Source organism: Grampus griseus, assembly GCF_964374135.1.
Source record: "Grampus griseus genome assembly, chromosome: 10".
In the NCBI taxonomy this organism is placed as follows: Eukaryota; Metazoa; Chordata; class Mammalia; order Artiodactyla; family Delphinidae; genus Grampus; species Grampus griseus.
Window position 1 is genome coordinate 16072737 of NC_139004.1, and position 19053 is coordinate 16091789.

A 19053-nucleotide genomic window follows, 5' to 3' on the forward strand; every position below is an offset into this window, starting at 1 on the left:
TATCTTATTCACCCAGTTTTCATTGTCCACATGTATAGATTATCCATGATAATCTAGTTAAAACAAAACAACTCTTGCTTCCCTTTGGTTCATTGATAGTTTTCATAATTGCTGTAATGGCAGCCGTAGGGAGGGAGGAGACTTACACAAGGGTGGCAGCCGTGGAGATGAATAGCAGACATATTCACATTCTTTGGAGGTAAAATCCTTTGGGAGTTGTTGGATTTGCTGCGAGAGATGGTGAGGTGAAAGGAATGATTAATGATGACTCCCAGGTTTCTGGTTTCAGCATGAGTACACCTAGATGTACTCTTAGATCTGAGATCCCATTTATGGAGATGGGGAATTCTGGAAGATGGAAGGTTTAGTCATTTGCCTGCTGGCTCTCAGTTTCAATTCCCTGATTTCGTCTGTCCTCTGTATTGCATGGAACTGCATTTCAGTCTCCTTGCCTTTTGGCTCTTGTGGTTAGATTTGGCCAACAGGAGGCGCTAATGGAAGCCTGGCGAATGGGAGTAGGGAGGACGTAGGGTGGTTTCCTCCCACGCTTTTTGCTCTGGGTCCGGTTCCAGGAAGTGACAGTTTCATTCCGGTGGCTTCTGTCCCTATCAGACAGCTCCTCCCTTTGTTGCAGTGCTGCTTTCCGATGGGCAGCCCCTGTTGTTGCTCTTGCCCCTGCCAGTGATCACAGCTTCTGGGCTCTTCCAGTCAGTCCCTCCAGCCCTTAGGCTGATAATGGCTTCCTGCTGTTACTCATCTCCTGGTTGCTTCCCGCTTCCCCATTTGGTGAAGACATTTGGTGTCTTGGCTTTTCCATCGCCCATTAAGCACACTTCTGTATTAATTTTTCTTAATCTTAATGCCTAGAGTGGTTTCTGTTTTCCTAACTAGAACCTGAAAATTGGAGAGTTCAGTTTTGGAAATGGTCTGTGTCCAGTTCAATATTTTTTCAGTATGTTCCAGTGGAGATGTTACTAGATGAGTTGTATAGTGAGCTCAGATGGATGTCTGAACTGGGAGAATAAATTTGGCTATCACCTCTCAGTGCACTGGTAGTACTGAAAACCGTGAGAGGTATGGTTGGAATCATCCAGTGAATAGATGACAAGGGAACCAACATCTAGTCCTAAGGAACTCTACTTCATGGAGGGCAGATGGGAATGGATAAAGTAGAGCAGCCAAGGAGGTAGGAGGAAAACAGGAGAGTGATGCTCTCCACAACGTAAAGAAAAAAGTGTTTGACTGCATGGTGTGCTGTCTATGGCATTTGCCATCAGTTCCCTCGATGAAAGTGGTGTCCGGGGAATGGAGAGCGGTTGAAGGTCTTCATCAAAATGAAGTGGTGGAGGAGTGGATGGGAGGTGGCAGAGTACATCTGGTACAGACAGACACGTCTTTCCAGATGTTTGACTATGGAAGGAGTAAAGAAATGGGAAGATAGGAGGATTAAGACAAGCTACAGTTTTTACAGTTGCTTTTTTACTTTGAAAATGCTTAATTTTTGAATAGGTTCAAAAATAAAAAGTAAGTTATACAAGGAAAAAAATCTTCCTCTTGTCTCCCATCAGTCCTATTCGACTCCTTCCTCCCCATCCCAGCCATTGCTATTTGTTTCTGATGTACATCCAGAATTTTTTTAAATATGAATACAAGCAAATGTGAATATGTATTCTCAGTTTCCAGTGGTAGCATAGTGTATATATATTTTTAGTGTCTTATTATTTTCTTTGAACAATGTGTCCTGGAGATCTTTTTATATTAGGACTTCGAGGTTATTCTATTTTTTTTTTTCTTTTGTAAGTAGCTTATAAGAGTCTCAATTCTTTTTTTTTTTTTTTTTTTTTTTGCGGTACGCGGGCCTCTCACTGTTGTGGCCTCTCCTGTTGCGGAGCACAGGCTCCGGACGCGCAGGCTCAGTGGCATGGCTCGTGGGCCCAGCTGCTCCACGGCATGTGGGATCTTCCCGGACTGGGGCACGAACCTGTGTCCCCTGCATCAGCAGGCAGACTCTCAACCACTGCACTACCAGGGAAGCCCAATTCTTTTTTCTTTTAATTTAATTTTTATTTTATATTAGAGTATAGTTGATTTACAATGTTGTGTTAGTTTCAGGTGTATGGCAGAGTGATTCAGTTATACATATACATTTATCCATTCTTTTTCAGATTCCTTTCCCATATAGGTTATTACAGATTATTGAGTAGAATTCCCTGTGCTATACAGTAGGTCCTTATTGATTATCTATTTTATATATAGTAGTGTATATATGTTAATCCCAAACTCCTAATTTATCTCTCCCCCCATAGGAGTCTCAATTCTGAATAAACTAAAATGTCTTTAGTCAGTCACCTTTTGCTGTTAGAAATAAAGCTGCAGTTAATGACTGCACCTGTGCAAGTACGTTTGTCATAGCTAAATTCTTGGAACTGCTTGGTCAGAGGATATGCATTTGCCATTTTGGGAGATCATGTCAAATTGCCTCCATAGGTGGTGGCCTAGTTTGTATTCCCACCAGCAATGCATGAGAGTGCCTGTTTCCTCATGGTTACATCAGTTCAGTGTGTTATCAAACTTTTGGGATTTTGACAATATAGGAAGTGAAGAAAAATGGTACAGTTTTTTTGGGGGGTGCAGTTTTAGTTTTCATTGATTAAGAATGGGGTTCAACATCTTTTTGTATGTTCAAGAGCCATATGTGTTTCTTCCTTCGTAAACTGTTCATAGACTTTGTGCACTTTTTTCCAATTAGATTTTGGTCATCTCAACATTTGAATTTTACTTATTAGGCCTGAGGGCCTAAAGGCTCAGTGTGGCAGGAACATAGTAGCATACAAGGTGGGCTTTGGATAGAGGGGTGGGGACCAGATCACGCAGTCCCCTCTAAAGTCCATTTGGTGTATTTATTGCTTCTTAGTTTACAAACTTATTTAACACCTAGAAATAGATATCCTTTTAGGGATTCTTTAGACACAGTTACTTCTGAAGTAATTATGTATAGGGATCAGCAGAGCAATTTGATCTGGAAAGAGAATGGGGGAATATTAGCAGTGTTCTGTTCTACATAGTAAGTAAACGGTCTGTCTGTCTAGCGCTCTGATTTTGATTATGACCAGGTCTGTTTCGCTATATAATTAATCTTCAGTACTTACTGGTAGAGTTTTGCCAGCTATTATTTCTCATTTAGGAGAAAAAAATGTTCTTTTCCCTTCATACAGTAAACAGAGTTCAAGCTGACCCTTGGTTTCCTCATCTTATTTCTGTGAAGCGCTCAGCATGACTGTTTTAAAAGAACAAACTCATTATGCGTGTCATCTCCAAGCCTAAGTGCTTTCCCCAGGAGCTGCTGTGTTCCACTCAGAAACATGCCGAACAGTCACCAGCACTGCACAGTGGAGGAGGGGCCGTTCTTGCTCTACGTATTTCGGCGTGGGAGCTAGAGATGCTCTGTCAGTCCGTCTGTCTCTTTCATTTCTCCTCTGCATCTTTCCTACGCCTTCTTTTTCTCCCTGTCTTCTCCCCAGCCTCCCACCCCTCCGAGCCTAGCTGGTTAAAGGGAGCATTCTTTGTCGTGGGTCACTTGCTTTTATAAAATGGATTCTGAAGCATGGCTACTCCATGCTGTGCGTTTACACAGTCCCTAGGGAGAACAGTGAATGAAATGTGGAAGGAAAATATGAATCGGTTGACTAGAATGTTTGTTTTGCCTTTTATTGGTTTTAAGATTTTTTCAGTATGCTCCTTAAAGGTGCTTTAAAATTTTTGTATTATAGCATGCTCTATTCTCTGAGTTTTTAGTAGGCATCCAATGATCTGTATTACATAAATAAACTCCCAGCTGTGATTAAACATAATGGACATTTAAACTGTTTGGACTTGCCTTGCCTTCCAGAGTTCTGTGGTAAAAAATTCCCCCCAAATGCTGCTGGGTCCAAAATAATCAAGACTTTTCTCCCTCTTCGTTTTGTTCTTAATGAATTTTTATTTGTATCAGCTTGCCTGGCTGCCTTACTTAAATCTATGGAGTTAAGTAGTTGTAAGGCTCCTCTTACTGTTTGAGGCTGCTCCTCTAGTTGACTTTCAGATGGAACAGTTGTGTAAGGTAAATGGTTTATTGTGGGTACTGTTGATATGAACCATGCCCATCTCTTCTGTAATGCCACCATTATGCAGAAGGCTGCAGGGGGAAGGGAAGATTGGTTGCTTTGAAAGTCTGCCTGTGCTCTGCAGTAATGCTCCTGCACTCAGTATTTTTTTTTTGGTTTGAATTTTATTTTATTAATTTTTTTTTTATAGCAGGCTCTTATTAGTCATCCTTTTTTTTTTTTTTTTTTTTTTTTGCGGTACGCAGGCCTCTCACTGTTGTGGCCTCTGCTGTCGCGGAGCACAGGCTCCGGACACGCAGGCTCAGCGGCCATGGCTCACGGGCCCAGCCGCTCCGCGGCATGTGGGATCTTCCCGGACCGGGGCACGAACCCGCGTCCCCTGCATTGGCAGGCGGACCCCCAACCACTGCACCACCAGGGAAGCCCAATTATCCATTTTATATGCACTCAGTATTAATTCTTTCTTTACTTGCCTGTTTCCCACTGATAACGGATGGCCAAGAGCTGACATGTTCAACATCTTGGAAATTTTGGAAATAGCCAAACAGCTCCATTTGAAGCCTAGTTATTTGTCTTATTAGAAGTAGTATCATGAGGCAGCCTCAAGGTCATGTAATACATTTTTTTACTTTGTTTTTAGGTATTGTCTATATTATTTTTGATCAAGAAGCAAAGAGCCCCTAATGAGGCATTCTAATTTCCTTAAATTTACAGTCTCTGAAGTCAGTTTGTCTGGATTTCTAATCCTGGCCCCTCTCTTACTGTGTGATTTTAGGCAAGTTACTTATCCTTTCTAAGCCTTAGATTCCCCCTCTGTAAAACTGGAGTAAAAGTTGAACCCACCTCAAATTGGGAGAATTAAATGGGGAAAGAAAAGGAGTATGAGGTGCTTGGCTCATTGCTGGGTACATAATATGTACTCAGTAATGTTAGCTATTGTCATTATTGCCAATCAGATTTTTATTACTTTGGATTTAGAAGTAATTTATCTTGTATACATAAAGAAATAGTTTGGAAAGTAAATGCGTTTCGATTAAAACAAATAATAGTTTGTTTCTCCATCCTCATACTCAAAGTGGGTGGTGTGTCAATGATCATCATTTTCTTGGTTCAGTGAGTGCAAAAGCTTTTAGCAGTGGGGAGAAAAATCCCAGAAAATGTATATCAGGTCACTGTTTTCATGATGGATCACAGCAGGAAAATAGTTTATGTTCTTACCTTAAAATGAAAGAACACTATTGATTCTGAGCCCTATGAAAAAGGAAATTAAAAAATTTTTTTTAAAGGCTTGATTAGTTTTTCTTAGTTTAGTTTAAATGCTGTTAGAAATTCAAACAATGAAGACAGGTAAATTAAATATTAATGTGCCCCTTCTCAGGGTTAAACTTTATAAAATTATAAAAGTAATATCCATGCAAGTTTAAACAAAAAAAAGAGACTATAAAAGTGCATATTAAGACAATATTGGAGACCAGCTGAACCTTCATCTTATTTCCAAGGGCAAACACCTCAAACAGTTTCATATTTATGCTTCGAGAATTTTTGTTTTTTTACTTAGAACAGGATTTCCTCTTTTTCCATTTTAAAACACAAGTGAAATTCAAGACCTACTCTTCACCTTGCTTTCATCTGATGATATAACAAAGATTATTATAAATTAGTACTTACAGATTTATCTTGCTTTTTTAACAGCTGAATGGCATTTTAGATGCAGTCTCATAATTTATTTAACCAGTCTCCTTGTAATGGATATGTAGGCTTTCCAAGTTTTTTGCCTTGTCAGTAATCTTCCATGTGAATTTTAAAATTTATATGTGTGTACATATATATGTATATGTATATCTGTGTGTTTGTATATAACTATGTGTGTGTGGTGCAAGTATCCTACAAGCATGTGTAGGAGAAATTCTCATGCACATTTAAATTTTTGACAGCTATTCCCATGTTGCATTCCAAAGAGTTTTGTCAGAATAGACTTCATCAACAGAGTAGAGCTTGCCAGCTTCCCCGTTCCTTTGCTAGCACTAGGTAGTACCATACTTTCTAATATTTTCCAATTTGGTATGAGCACAAAGGATCTTATTTCATTTCGCATTAAAAAAATTCAGTGAGACCAATGTACATCGGGGTAAAGTTCTAATAGAGCAAACATCTAAATGTAAAACCCTGTGTGTATTAAAATAAAACATGGGTGAATTCCTTAATAATCTGGGAGTAGAGGAAACTTTCTAATTATGACTGAAAATCTGGAAACAGTAAGAGAAAAGTTTGATAGATTAGCAGATACAAACTATTATATATAGGATGGATAAACAACAGGGTCCTACTGTATAGCACAGGGAATTATATTCAATGTCCTGTGATAAACCATAATGGAAAAGAATATGAAAAAGAATATATATATATGTATAACTGAGTCACTTTGCTATACAGCGGAAATTAACAGAACGTTGTAAATCAACTATACTTCAGTAAAATTTAAAAAAGAGAAAAGTTTGATAAATTTGATATCCTGAATATAAAAAAGCATGAAGAAACTATAAAAAAGTAAAATAACAAGCCGGGAGAAAATATTGTAACTTCTATCATAGACAAAAGATTAACATCCTCTTTGTGTGTGTGTGTATATTTGTAAATTAAAACTAGAGATTAAAATGACTATCCTGATAGAAAAATGGGCTAAAGATCTGAACAGATGGAAAACAGGGGAGGAAAAAACCCCCAACTCTGCAAAGGCCCTTAAACATGTGAAAAAATGCTCAACTCATTCTTAATAAGAGAAATGCACAGTTCAAATCCCACGGGCTTCCTGTCTCTCACCGCATTGCCAGAAGTACAGAGGTTTGATAGCACACTACATGGGTGATGCTGTGGGTAGATGGGCAGTCTCATGCATTGCTCATGGGAATGTGAAGCCATGCGCCCTTTATGGAGGGGAATTTATCCTTTGACCCAACAGTCACACCTTTTTGGACTTGATTCCACAGGTAATCCGGGAAAAATACAAAATGATACATGTACAGTGCTATTCATTGCAGCGCCATTTGAAATAATGAAAGACTGTAAGTAGTCAAATCTGGAGGTCTAGATTCCATCTGGCTAGCCTCAAGTGTGTAGCCTTTTACCCCAGTACTGGTTTCGCAGCTCTGGCATTGGCAGTATTTGCCTTATGTGCAGATGATTTTCAGCTGCATGTCCTGGGTTAACAAGGACAAGTGTTGGAGGACAGGTCTCACGGTAGGTAGAATTGTTTCCTGGGTCTTCGTGAAGTCTGTGCCTCCAGTCTTGGTGCCTTCTTACTGCCTTTCCCTTCCGTGGTCCTTTCTTGCCCATTTCCCTAGTCCTGTCCCCTGTGTTCTCCTCTCCCAGACACTGGAGAACCTGACATGGATGCTCTGATTAAGGCAAGAACATAAGCTGTTAACCTTCTCTTAGCAGATAGTTAACGCAGTAACCTAATTACCTACCAGCAGTAGGATGTTTGAACAGTTATTTTATTTGGGGTGATGAGGTTCTAGAAACTGCACATCTTCTGGTATTTCCTGATTGTTCTAGATGCTGCTGCTCTAAGGTAGACACGCCAAATACTAGCTTATTTCTTCTGTTTCAGATGCATCTCACCCCCACTCTGCCTCCTATATTAATGTTTGAAGTTGGGATGTATCTTAAAACTTAAAAGAACAGAGAATAATGTTCCACCTCTCTTGAAGAGCTGCTACAAATTTGGTTGTGTTTCTTATAGTTGATGGCATCTTAAAACCCAGGAAATGTGTTCATAGGGGGCAGAACATGTGGGATCACATTACTTACTGGCAAATAGCCATATACGATTTTCCTCTTCACTCCCCTTTGGTAGTTAGTTTGTTTTCTGTGTTATTTAAAAACCTTAAAAAAGGGCCTTTGCTGGGTGATTGTAAGTTGGCACAGAGCAAGCAAATACTCAAAATTGAGAAAGCAAAATGAAAAAGGGTGGAGGACCATCTTATTTTTTTTGGTAACAATACTAGTATTTATACAGATATCTTTCTTGAACTCTTAGCATTTAACACAATTGATTATTTCTTTTTAAAGTACTTTCTTCTCTGGATTTCTGTGACACCATGCTCCCTAGTTTTTATCCCCTTATCTTATTGGCTGTTCCTTTTCCATGTCCTTTTCTCATCTCAACTCCATCAGACCTTTGAACAACCCGATGTTCTGTCTTCTGCTTTTTCTCTCTCCTTTTTCCCCCCACCCTACATTCTCTCCTTAGGTGAGCACATCCATTCCTCTAAATTCAGGTATCTTTTTAGGGTTTAGATTCTCCCATTTGTGTCTCCAGCCTGGAGGACCCCTGTGAGCTTTGGTTTCATATATACAAATGGCTGATCAGTATTTCTAGTTGGACATTTAATAGGGATTTCAAACAAAACATGGCCACAACAGAACTATCGATTCTCTGTTCCCCAAATCCGTGCCTTTCCAGACCTCCCTCATCTCAGTAAATGGCACCTCAGTAACTGGTGCTCAGGCCAGAATCTTTTCCACGTGTTTAGCGATCCTACATGATGCCTTCTTGCACGACTTATACCTGATCTAACAGTGAATTCTTTTAATTCTACCTCCAAAACACGCCTCCATTCACTTCTCATTCTTGCCATTGCTATAATCCCAGTCCAGGTTTCTGCGGTCTTTCTCTTACCCTTAGACCAGTGTCTCAGCTTCCAGCTGATTTTCTTGCCTTTACTTTTTTCCCCACTTCTTTTGCTTTTACCCCATCTACAGACTTTTATTCACAGTGTTTCCATAATGGAATTTCTGAAGTAGGAATTAGTTCATGTTTGAAACCCAGTGGTGACTTCTCATTACTCTTAGAATAAATGTAATTTTCTTAACTTGCCAATATTATCTGGTACCTGCCCACCTCTCAGACCTTTCTCTCCCTGGGTCCAATCACACTGGTCTTCTCTCTGTTACTGGAACATGGCAAGCTTGGGCCTGTTTCATGGCCTCTGCACTTGTGCTATTTTCTCATTGGAATGCTCTTTCTTCTGATCTTTGCGTGGCAGATTCCTTCCCATTGTTTAAGTCTCAACTCAGATTTAAGCTTCCAAGGGAGACTTTTTTTTTTTTTGACACCAATTGTACTTGAACATTTGTTACTTTTTTAAAAAAAATTAATTAATTTATTTTTGGCTGTGTTGGGTCTTCTTTTCTGTGCAAGGGCTTTCTCTAGTTGTGGCAAGCAGGGGCCTCTCACTATCGTGGGCCTCTCTTGTTGCGGAGCACAGGCTCCAGACGTGCAGGCTCAGTAGTTGTGGCTCACGGGCCTAGTTGCTCTGCGGCATGTGGGATCTTCCCAGACCAGGGCTCAAACCCGTGTCCCCTGCATTAGCAGGCAGATTCTCAACTACCGCGCCACGAGGGAAGCCCCCAAGGGAGACTTATTTTGACCAGCAACCCCACAATTATTCTCTGTTCAGTACTCTCTTTAATCATCTTAATATCATTGACTGGTACCTGAAATTATCTTGCTTACTTCTGTCTTTTGTTTTGGTCAGACTTCCTCTTTAAGGCTGTAAACTCCTTGAGGGTGGAAACTGGTTTCACTCTCATATCCTTAGTACTTAGAACAGAGCCTGACACATAGTAAATCCTCGTTGTGTTTTGATAGTTGACTGATTTATGCTCGTAAGTAGAACAATCTGTGTTAGGTCCTGGACATTCAGAGAGCGGCAGAAAAAAATGTCTTCAATATCTCTTAAATAGTAATAAAGACAGGCTGGAAAAATGAATTATTTTAATACAGAATTGTAAAGTGCAAGAATAGTCTAGACAGTCTACTGTGGGAGTGCAGAGAGGGGGCATCTCACAAACATCGAGCTGAAACTGAAGGATGAAAAGGAGTTAGCCAGGTGGATAGGCAGGTGAAAGGGGTATGAGCTGTCATTCTGTGAAGAAAATAAAGGTATTCTAGGCAGATGGAATAGTGCAAGCTTGAGGAATTTGGTTTGGTGTGCCTGGAAGGATAGATGAATATAGGGAGAAATGAATATTGCAGTTGAGGAGGTGGAGATCTGGATAGGTCTTGAATACCAATTGTAAATTACTGTAAGGTTGAAAAGGTACTATGGTCAGATTGCTACTAGAGGATTATCTTTTCGGTGGCATTGTGGGGACTAACTTGGAGGGAACTAGAAGAGGTCGGTGAATACTCGTCATTACCAAGTTTGAGCAGGCAAGTGGCGTAATTAGATTGCTGTTTTACGAAAGGCCACTCTGGCTGCTGGGTGGGAAAATAGACGACTGGGTGGGGATGGGGAGTATGAATGGAAGGAGGGAGACAAGTTAGGAGGGATCCTAGTTTCAGCTGATGTATAGTAATGAGGAGCTTTCCTTTTCAAGAATTTGTGGATCTTATCTCTTCGTAAAAAATTTACCATTTTTATAACAAAATGTTTGGGGGAAAAGTTTTGCCAAGTTACCGGAAGCTTGGATGTGCTCCCCATCCCTCTCATGGAATGCTCTCACTGGAAGCTCCATTCCCAGGTGGAGAATGTACACACAGACATCCATATGTCCTTAGTTCTTCATGTCTTTTGACCTCTGCTTCTGTTCTTGTTGAAATAACATTGAAGGTGCTGCAGTTTTCAACTTTGGTTTTCCTTTCATTGTGGTAATCCTATTTTAATGTATAAGTCCTTTTAGGCAGTAAGGCTGTTGGAATAGCATCAAGCACTTCAGGCATTTATAAATTCATTTCGAGGGGCTTCCCTGGTGGTGCAGTGGTTAAGAATCCGCCTACTAATGAAGGGGACATGGGTTCGAGCCCTGGTCTGGGAAGATCCCACATGCCGCGGAGCACCTAAGCCCGTGCACCACAACTACCGAGTCTGCGCTCTACAGCCCACGAGCCACAACTACCGCAGCCTGCGTACCACAACTACTGAAGCCCTCGCGCCTAGAACCTGTGCTCTGCAACAAGAGAAGCCACCGCAATGAGAAGCCCACACACCGCAACGAAGAGTAGCCCCCGCTCACCCCAACTGGAGAAAGCCTGCGCATAGCAATGAAGACCCAGTGCAGCCATACATACATACATACGTACATATTCATTTCAATAAACGTGACGGGTTTGGTTTGGGTAATTTGTTGTGTTGCTAGTGAGTTTGTTATAGTGTATAACAGTATCTAATCAAATTAGTGAGGAATAAAAGACTCACTTTGATGTAAATCATTAACTTTTTCAAAGAAGACAAACAATGTTTTTAGTAACATCTCAAGCTGAAGAATATTCAGTGTATAATACATGTGCTTGAAAAATATTAACACACAGCCTAAAAAGGGGCGATTAATTTCATATTCAGAGGTAAGATTAGGCCAGTTTCACTTTAGTTTTTGTTAGTATTAAATACTCGCAAGTATTCAAAATGTTTGAAGAAAATGCTTATCCTCTTTATATTTTAAATGAGAAGATAATAGCACAGGTTATATATTTTAATATTTATTTCTCACCAACGTTTCCATGCTGAAGCAGTTATCTACTATGTTGTAATTGCCTGTTTACTTGACTCTACCCACTAGCTCTCTCTCCTCTCCCTCTGTGGTCCCAGTGCCATCTGAGTAAGCACTTGGATACTTTCGGCTGATTAAATGTGATACTTACTTTTCTTTTTCATATTTATCTTTTTAATAGAAAATGCATCAGAGGCAGACTTATGGCTCCTGAATAGTTGTACTGTAAAAAATCCGGCTGAAGACCACTTTAGAAACTCAATTAAGTAAGTGGATGTTGATTTTTTTTCTTATCTTTTTATAAGTGATGTAAGAATTAATTTTCAGGAAGTTAGCTTTTAAAAGATTCCTACCATTACAAATACTCAGCATGTTATCAACAAAAGTATGAGTTGGACTTTGGGCATTATACTGTTTTGAATTTATCTGGTAAGGAATAAAACTTCAAGGTAGACTTTTCTAATAGGTATTTGAGTATTTGTGAAGTTAGCTAATAGGTGATTTGAATATCTGTCAAGTATTAACAACATACTTTTCTCAGGGAATCCAGTCTCTACATTTTGAAACTATCCAAAGCAGTCCTTACCTCTTTTCTCTTCCCTGTCCATTAGCACTGTTCTAATAATGCCTGGCCATCAAGAGAAGTACAGTTTATTGGGGGAGCGGGCATGTAATCCGTGGTTCTTGAATTGTTCCTCAAGTTACAGTGAAAGAAGTATCTTTTTTTCACATCTCTGAATCATACTCCACCCACTCCACCCACTTCTTACAACCTTCATTCTATAAGTTATTTCCTTATTCACCTCTATTTTCATCTCTCCAACCCCATTGGTGCGTTTTCATTGGTATTTAAACAAGCTCAGACCTACTCAGCCCCATACACCCCTTTTAGCTCTGGTCCTGTTTTTCTTCTTGCCTTCCCCGAGAGACTTAAAATTTTTGGCTGTGCTGCGCAGCACGTGAGATCTTAGTTCCTGGACCAGGGATCAAACCCCCTGCAGTGGAAGCGCGGAATCTTAACCGTGGGACCGCCAGGGAAGTCCCCCGAGAGACCTGTTAAGATTTTTCATTTCCTGACTTCACTCTCAAACTCAACCCCCACCACATTGGTTTTATTGTGAAATATATCATACATAAATGAGTTTATGAAACATGTACAGTTTAAATAAGGTTAACAAACTTAACACCTAATATCTACCACCCAGCATAAGAAATAAAGCATTGCTGAGACCTTAGAAACTGCCCCGTTGTCCCTCTTTCAGTCATATCCCTGAGATGTAACCTTTATCCTGACTTTTGTGGGTCATTCCCTTCCTTTTATTAGTAAATTTATCATCTATTAAATATATCTCTAAACAATGTGTTGTTTAGTTTTGCCCTCTTTTATATTTATTGGACTTATACTGTTTGTGTTCTGAGATTTGCTTCTTTTCCTTAACGTTTTGCTTTTAGATTTATCCATGTTGATGGATGTAAAATAACTGGCCATTCATAGTATTTTACTGAATGAATTTGTCACAATTTATCCATTTTATTATTGAAAGAGTTTTGAGTTTTCCCTGTGTTTTGCTTTCATGAGCACTGCTGCTCTGAATATTTTGAACATGTTTTCTGGTGCGGATGTGCAAGAGTTATTTTAGGATATGTACCTAGGAATTATTGGGTCACAGGTGTGTGCATATTCAAAGTTTTAGGTAATGATGAACTTTTCCCCCAACGGATGTACTGGCGCTCACTCCCACCAGTCATGGATGGGTGTGGTTGTTCTCCACTCTTTGCCAGTACTTGATACGGTCAGGGTTGTAAATTTTTGCCCATCTGGTGGTGGAGATGGTATCTCAATGTGGTCTTAATTTGTGTTTCTGTGATTACTAGTGATGTTGAGCATCCTTTTATATGTTTATTTGCCATTTAGATTTTCCTTTTCTGTGAAATGGCTCTTAAATATATTTCCCTGTTATTTTTTTATTATTTGTGGGAATACATTAAATGTATTCTATATACTAATCCTTACATATTACATATGTTGTATCAATTGTGGCTTATCTTTCACTTTCTTTTATGGTATCTTAGGATGAAGAGAAATTCTGGCTTAAAATTTATCAACCTTTGCCTTTGGGTCCGTGCTCTTACTGTTTAAGAAGTCTTTCCTTACTCTGAAGTTAAGATATTCTATGTATTTTCTTCTAAAAATTCCATGGTTTTTACTTCTTACATTCAGGTTTATAATTCATCTGGAGTTGATTTTTTTTGGTATGATACCAGGAAGAGGATCCCATTTTATTTATTTATTTTCTGTGTAGACTCCGACTTTTTCCAGTATCATTTATTTTTTGAAAACCTGTCCTTTCTCCTTTTATCTATATATTATCCACTCTGTCATAGGCTGAGTGTCCATAGATGGTTGGGTCTGTCTGTGGGCTCTCTATTTGGTTCCACTGATCTGTTTCTTTATTTTGGTGCTTATTCTACTACTGCTTACCTGACATAGTCATAATTAGTATAGATTTATAATAAGTCTAGATGTTTGATACCGCTAGTGCCTTTTTGTTCTCCAGTTTGAAGGAAGACATGTTTTTGTTTTTGAATGTGCTGTATTTAAAGTTACAGCTAAATGTTATAATAAAGTAATGGATAATATTTGATTTTTATCAAGTGTCTTCTATGTGGCAGGCACTGTTCAAAGTGCTTTACATCAATTAGATATTATCTAGTTTAATTCTTGCAGTCTACCAATGAGTTGTAGGTTCCAATTTTATTTCTGTTTTACAGATGAAGAAGCATCTGTTTTGCAGATGAAGTTCTCTAAAGCTGTTGAGTTCATAAGTGGTGGAGGTGGGATGTTAACCTAGGTAGTCTCACTAGAGCCTGTGCGATGTTAAATTTAATACCAGGTAAAGAAGTCAGATAAGCAGTTACAGAATTGAGGCAGATATCAAAGAGGCACCACTAGAGGTACAGATTTTGCATTGTTTCCATAGAAGCGATAGTTGAATATGATGGTTTCCTCAACTTAGAAATCATGGAAGGAGCAGAGAAGAGTTGTTACCTGAACGATGGTGGGAGGCTTAGGAGGGTGGTAGTGATGTGAGATGGAACAGGGGAGTTAGGGTCATGGTTAGGACCAGAAGAAGGGAGAATTAAACCAAGAGCAGAGCAGGATGTTTACCAGGTGCTGCTTATTTTCAAAGAATGCCTTTTATGGGAAGTCTATCATGTTCCCTGATTATCTACTTTTTCTCCTATAGGAGAGGCATAAGATACAAAGATACTTTAGTGCTACTGATAGCCTCTAAGTACAAACCCCAGAGAATTCAGTTTGTGTGATTATCAATTTTAAAATGTGATTAACTGATACACTTCTAGACTGTTTCTAAAAGTTTATTTAAAAACTCAAATATAACTTGTGTCAATGGGTTTTCTTACATAAACTCTTGTGAATGCAGTTCAAGGTAATGATACGGTGTTTGAAAGATTAAGTGAGGTAATCACTTAAGATGTTTGTCATTTTAACACTACAACACTAGTGGTAGAGAGCACAGGTTCCTTTAATGCACTATTCTGCTTGCTTGAAAGAAAATTTAAAAACAGTATTATAGGTGATTAAGTATTTTTTTAAATGGCTTTGAAAGCTTTTGCTAATCACAACTAGTTCTTGTTAACATACCACCTAAGCTAACGTTGGATTTGCTTCCAGAATAAATATAATCCTGTAGAAGGCACAGTAACAATTAACATTGAGAAAATGTCAAATTCAAGTGACATTTATACATTTAAAGACTTTCAGTGAAAGATTACCTACTCTTGTCAAGCATTTTGCTTTATTTAAATGTTCTCCCCCTTTCACCACTGTCTCCTAACAAAGCAAAACAAAGAAAAATAGTTCGTAAACTTTATTACACCTTCAGTCATGCGACTCATTTGTCTTCTCTCAACCTCCAGCTCCATCCTTTCCCTTCAGCCTCCTCATGAGCATGCACTTTTCCCCCCATGACAGTGAGGCAACATTTAAATTCAAGGAGGCCCTGATGGGGTGTTTCATCTCTCCTTGTTCAGCTGCGCCTAATGCATTATGCTCATATTCACCCATTTTCAGGATGGGCTGGGGGCTCTTTTTTTCTAACCTGAACCCCCTACAAATAATGATTGCTTCACTTTGCCACTTACTTCTGAGCGTTCGCCTTAATTTCTGATCATCTGCTTTTGTCTCTCTCCCAATGTATTCTTTTTTTTCGACTGTAGAAATTTTTTTTATTGAAGTATAGTTGATTTACAATGTTGTGTTAATTAATGCTGTACAGCAAAGTGATTCAGTTATACATATATATACATTCTTTCTTTATATAATTTCCATTATGGTTTATCATAGGATATTGAACATAGTTCTCTGTGCCATATGTATTTTTGATATTTAATAGTTGTTTGTCTATTATCAACTCATTTTATTTCTCCTGAGCTACCAGGCAGTAGGACCCTCTTGTTTTAACAGGAGAAAAGAAAGAAAACTGAGAGATTTACTATCTTTCATGTAATCAATGCATAAGATCCCAGAATTGTGAATTTGTGACAAGACAGCCAGGGCCTTTTTTTTTTTCTTCTCTTGGTGGTGGTGGTCAAAAGTATTAGTTTTGCAACTTCACAGTATAAAATATATTGGGAGTATTATTTAACCTTGGTCACAGAGAATAACGGCTTAAAATTATTTGGAAATTTTCATTTTATACAGTAATGCTGACAGTAAATCATTCTACTTTAAATAATTCCTTAATCTAGTCCAAGTTACATACCTGATATGAAAATGCATACGTGTTAATCCGTAGGCTGTACTGATCAGTACTTTCTACTAGTTGATCTAATTACTAAGACTTTACAGTGTTTGTATTATTGATGTTCAGATTGATAAGACAGTAGGAGTTTTAAGTAGTAAAAAAGGAGTTAAGGATGACTTTTCTGGCTGCCTTTTGAACTTTGAAATGTTAAATGCTATTGCCTTTACTAATTTTGAAAAAATCTCTCATGAGGCCCATGTTTTGTGGTGGCAGCCTGTTGTATGCATACTCTTTCCTCTTGAGCATTTGCCAGTTGCCCTGTCCTTGTTTTATGCATTAAACCAATTTGATTTAGACAATATGGCCTTAAACTTGAGGGGTTCTTGAGTAAACGAAAAAGATCAAAAGTTTCAAAAAAATAAAATTTGCTCTTAATGAGAGTATCAAATAAGAAAACTCCTTTGGTTAGTGCTTTATAGAAATGTGGAATCTTTTCCATGCCACCTAAAGGAGGTCATTCAGAGGCTGGTGAAGATAAACACATCTTGTGTGTTCTATATAAATGACAGAAAGAATAGCCAGCTTGCTTTGATCATGGACTGTCAACCTCTGTTTGACCTTGTGCGTTATTAACCCAAATGGGCACTGTGGTTTAGCCACACTGATAGTAGATAGATGAGTCACTAGTTCTTTGAACCACCTTTGCCTGTAGAAATAAATGGTAATGTTGAAGGGATGGTTTAGATATCTCAGTGAAATTACTTGAAAGAACAATGGAAATATAAGGAGAAATGGACAAAGAAGAAAAGTGTATGTTGAGACAGGATAACCTGCTTTGTATTATATCTTCTGTTTAAAGGAGAGCTCTTTTTAGAAATAGCGTTCTGTTGATCAAGTAAATTATTGGATGTTCACTCCTATTATGAAAAGATTTTTTGCTTTATGTGGATTTGACTTTGAGTTCTTCATTGTAAACTGAAGTTGGGGGAGGCATCAGAATATTGTTTCAACTTGAATTTGTAAAATAAATTGCCTTCACAAAAGCTGACTTATTACGAACAGAGAAGTGCTTTCCTTTTCAGTTAGTAATTATACAGTTTAAAAAAAGAAAAAAACTCAACTCGTTCTGTTTCTAACTAAATTTGTTAGTAATCAGGTTATCTTTATTTTTTTAATTAAAAAAATTGGCATTGGGAGATAAAAAAGAATACTAGGTTTTAGTTTGGCCTTTTTCAAGAAACAGGTTAGGTAACGTAAGTTCTTTTGTTAAACTTACTTTTTAATGTTGTAGATTGTGGATTTTTTCTTAAAACTTAGATATTTTAATTTTGGCTTTTCTAGTATGCAATGGCTTTAGTTCAGTAGCACTTTTATGTTATTGTTTCAAGTGTCGTTCATTGTTTGCTTTTACCAGTCACAGTCTCATGGTTCCAGCTATCCTTTCCCACCTTAAAGGTTTCCCTCTATATGGAAAGTTAGTTCAAAATATTGTACTGTTTGACTTAATATATATTGTCAGTTAAGTTTTGTCTAAGGCTATTGTTTTTCTCCAAACAGTGCTATTTTTAACATGAGTTTACGTTTCCTCCTACCATTTCTCATCTACTTCCACTATTTAGATACTATCTGTGTGTTGATTACTCCCAAATTTCTGTCTCTGACCCTGGTCTCTCCTTCCAAGAACCAAACTTGTACGTCCATTGTATGTCCAGCTGCTTTCTGGACTTTTCCATTTAGATGCCCCTTAAAGTTGACGCTTTAAATCATCGTGTCAGAGCCTCTTCATTATCTACCTCACCTTTCCCCCAGCTAATGTTCCTGTTCGTATTGCCTGTCTTGTTTGGTTACAAGGTCACCTATCAGATAGTCTGGGAGTTTTCTTTGACTCCCTCTTTCCCTCCCCTATTTTCCATCCTTCAGAACTGATTCTACTTCTAAAATATCTTTTCCTTCCTCCCTTTGATTCCTTCCTTCTCATTACTTTTGCCCAGTGTTGTTAGTGTTTTGTTGCTTCTTGGAACTTGCAGTGAACCACTGTGTTCTCATGTTTCATCAGATTGCCACGAACTAGACACATATCTTTTGAATTTAATCCTTTCTCTCCATCCCTATTGCTAATGTCTTAGTTATGGTCCTCAATATCTCTTGCTCTTATATTACAGTAGAAGTTAAGCTTGTTCTCAGCTCCTTTTCTGTTCCAGTTCATGCGTTCCTCTCCTTCACACCCTGTAATGGTTCCTTCTCAGCTACATGATAAAGATATAATTTCCTAGTGTAAAAAGGTCTTTTAAAATAATCTGTTCCTTGCCTACCTCTATGGCCTCTTTTCTCGCCATTCCTCCATAGAATTTTACTTCTTGCCTAAATTGTATGATTTTCCAGACATATAATGTGTTTGCATATGTTTTTCCTATTCCTTGGAACATGCTCTCCCTTTCCCCCAAAGGCATGCATGTGTGCATGTACATGCTCACGCGCGCCCCCCCCCACTCATGCACCCCATGTAATTCTACTTGGCAACCTAGTCATCTTGTGGGACTCATATCAAAGGTAATGCTGTGTGCAAGGTTATCTCCCTTCTAACTCCCACCCTTTACCTCCAGGGTCCCCAGAGTTAATCACCCTCTGTTCTGTGCTACTTCTTTATCCCGTACAAACATCTATTGTTGCATATTACATTTTATTAT

General features: G+C 38.6%; 1 protein-coding gene across 2 annotated transcripts in view; it reads left to right on the forward strand.

Annotated features, from left to right (window-relative positions):
- Window positions 1-19053, forward strand: part of CDKAL1 (CDKAL1 threonylcarbamoyladenosine tRNA methylthiotransferase) — a 649761-nt gene that overhangs the window by 87362 nt on the left and 543346 nt on the right. For both annotated transcript variants that reach the window (XM_082664020.1, XM_082664021.1), the window contains one exon: window positions 11779-11863. In XM_082664020.1, the coding sequence (XP_082520146.1) occupies window positions 11779-11863 (85 nt within the window). The remainder of the gene's footprint in view (window positions 1-11778; window positions 11864-19053) is intronic.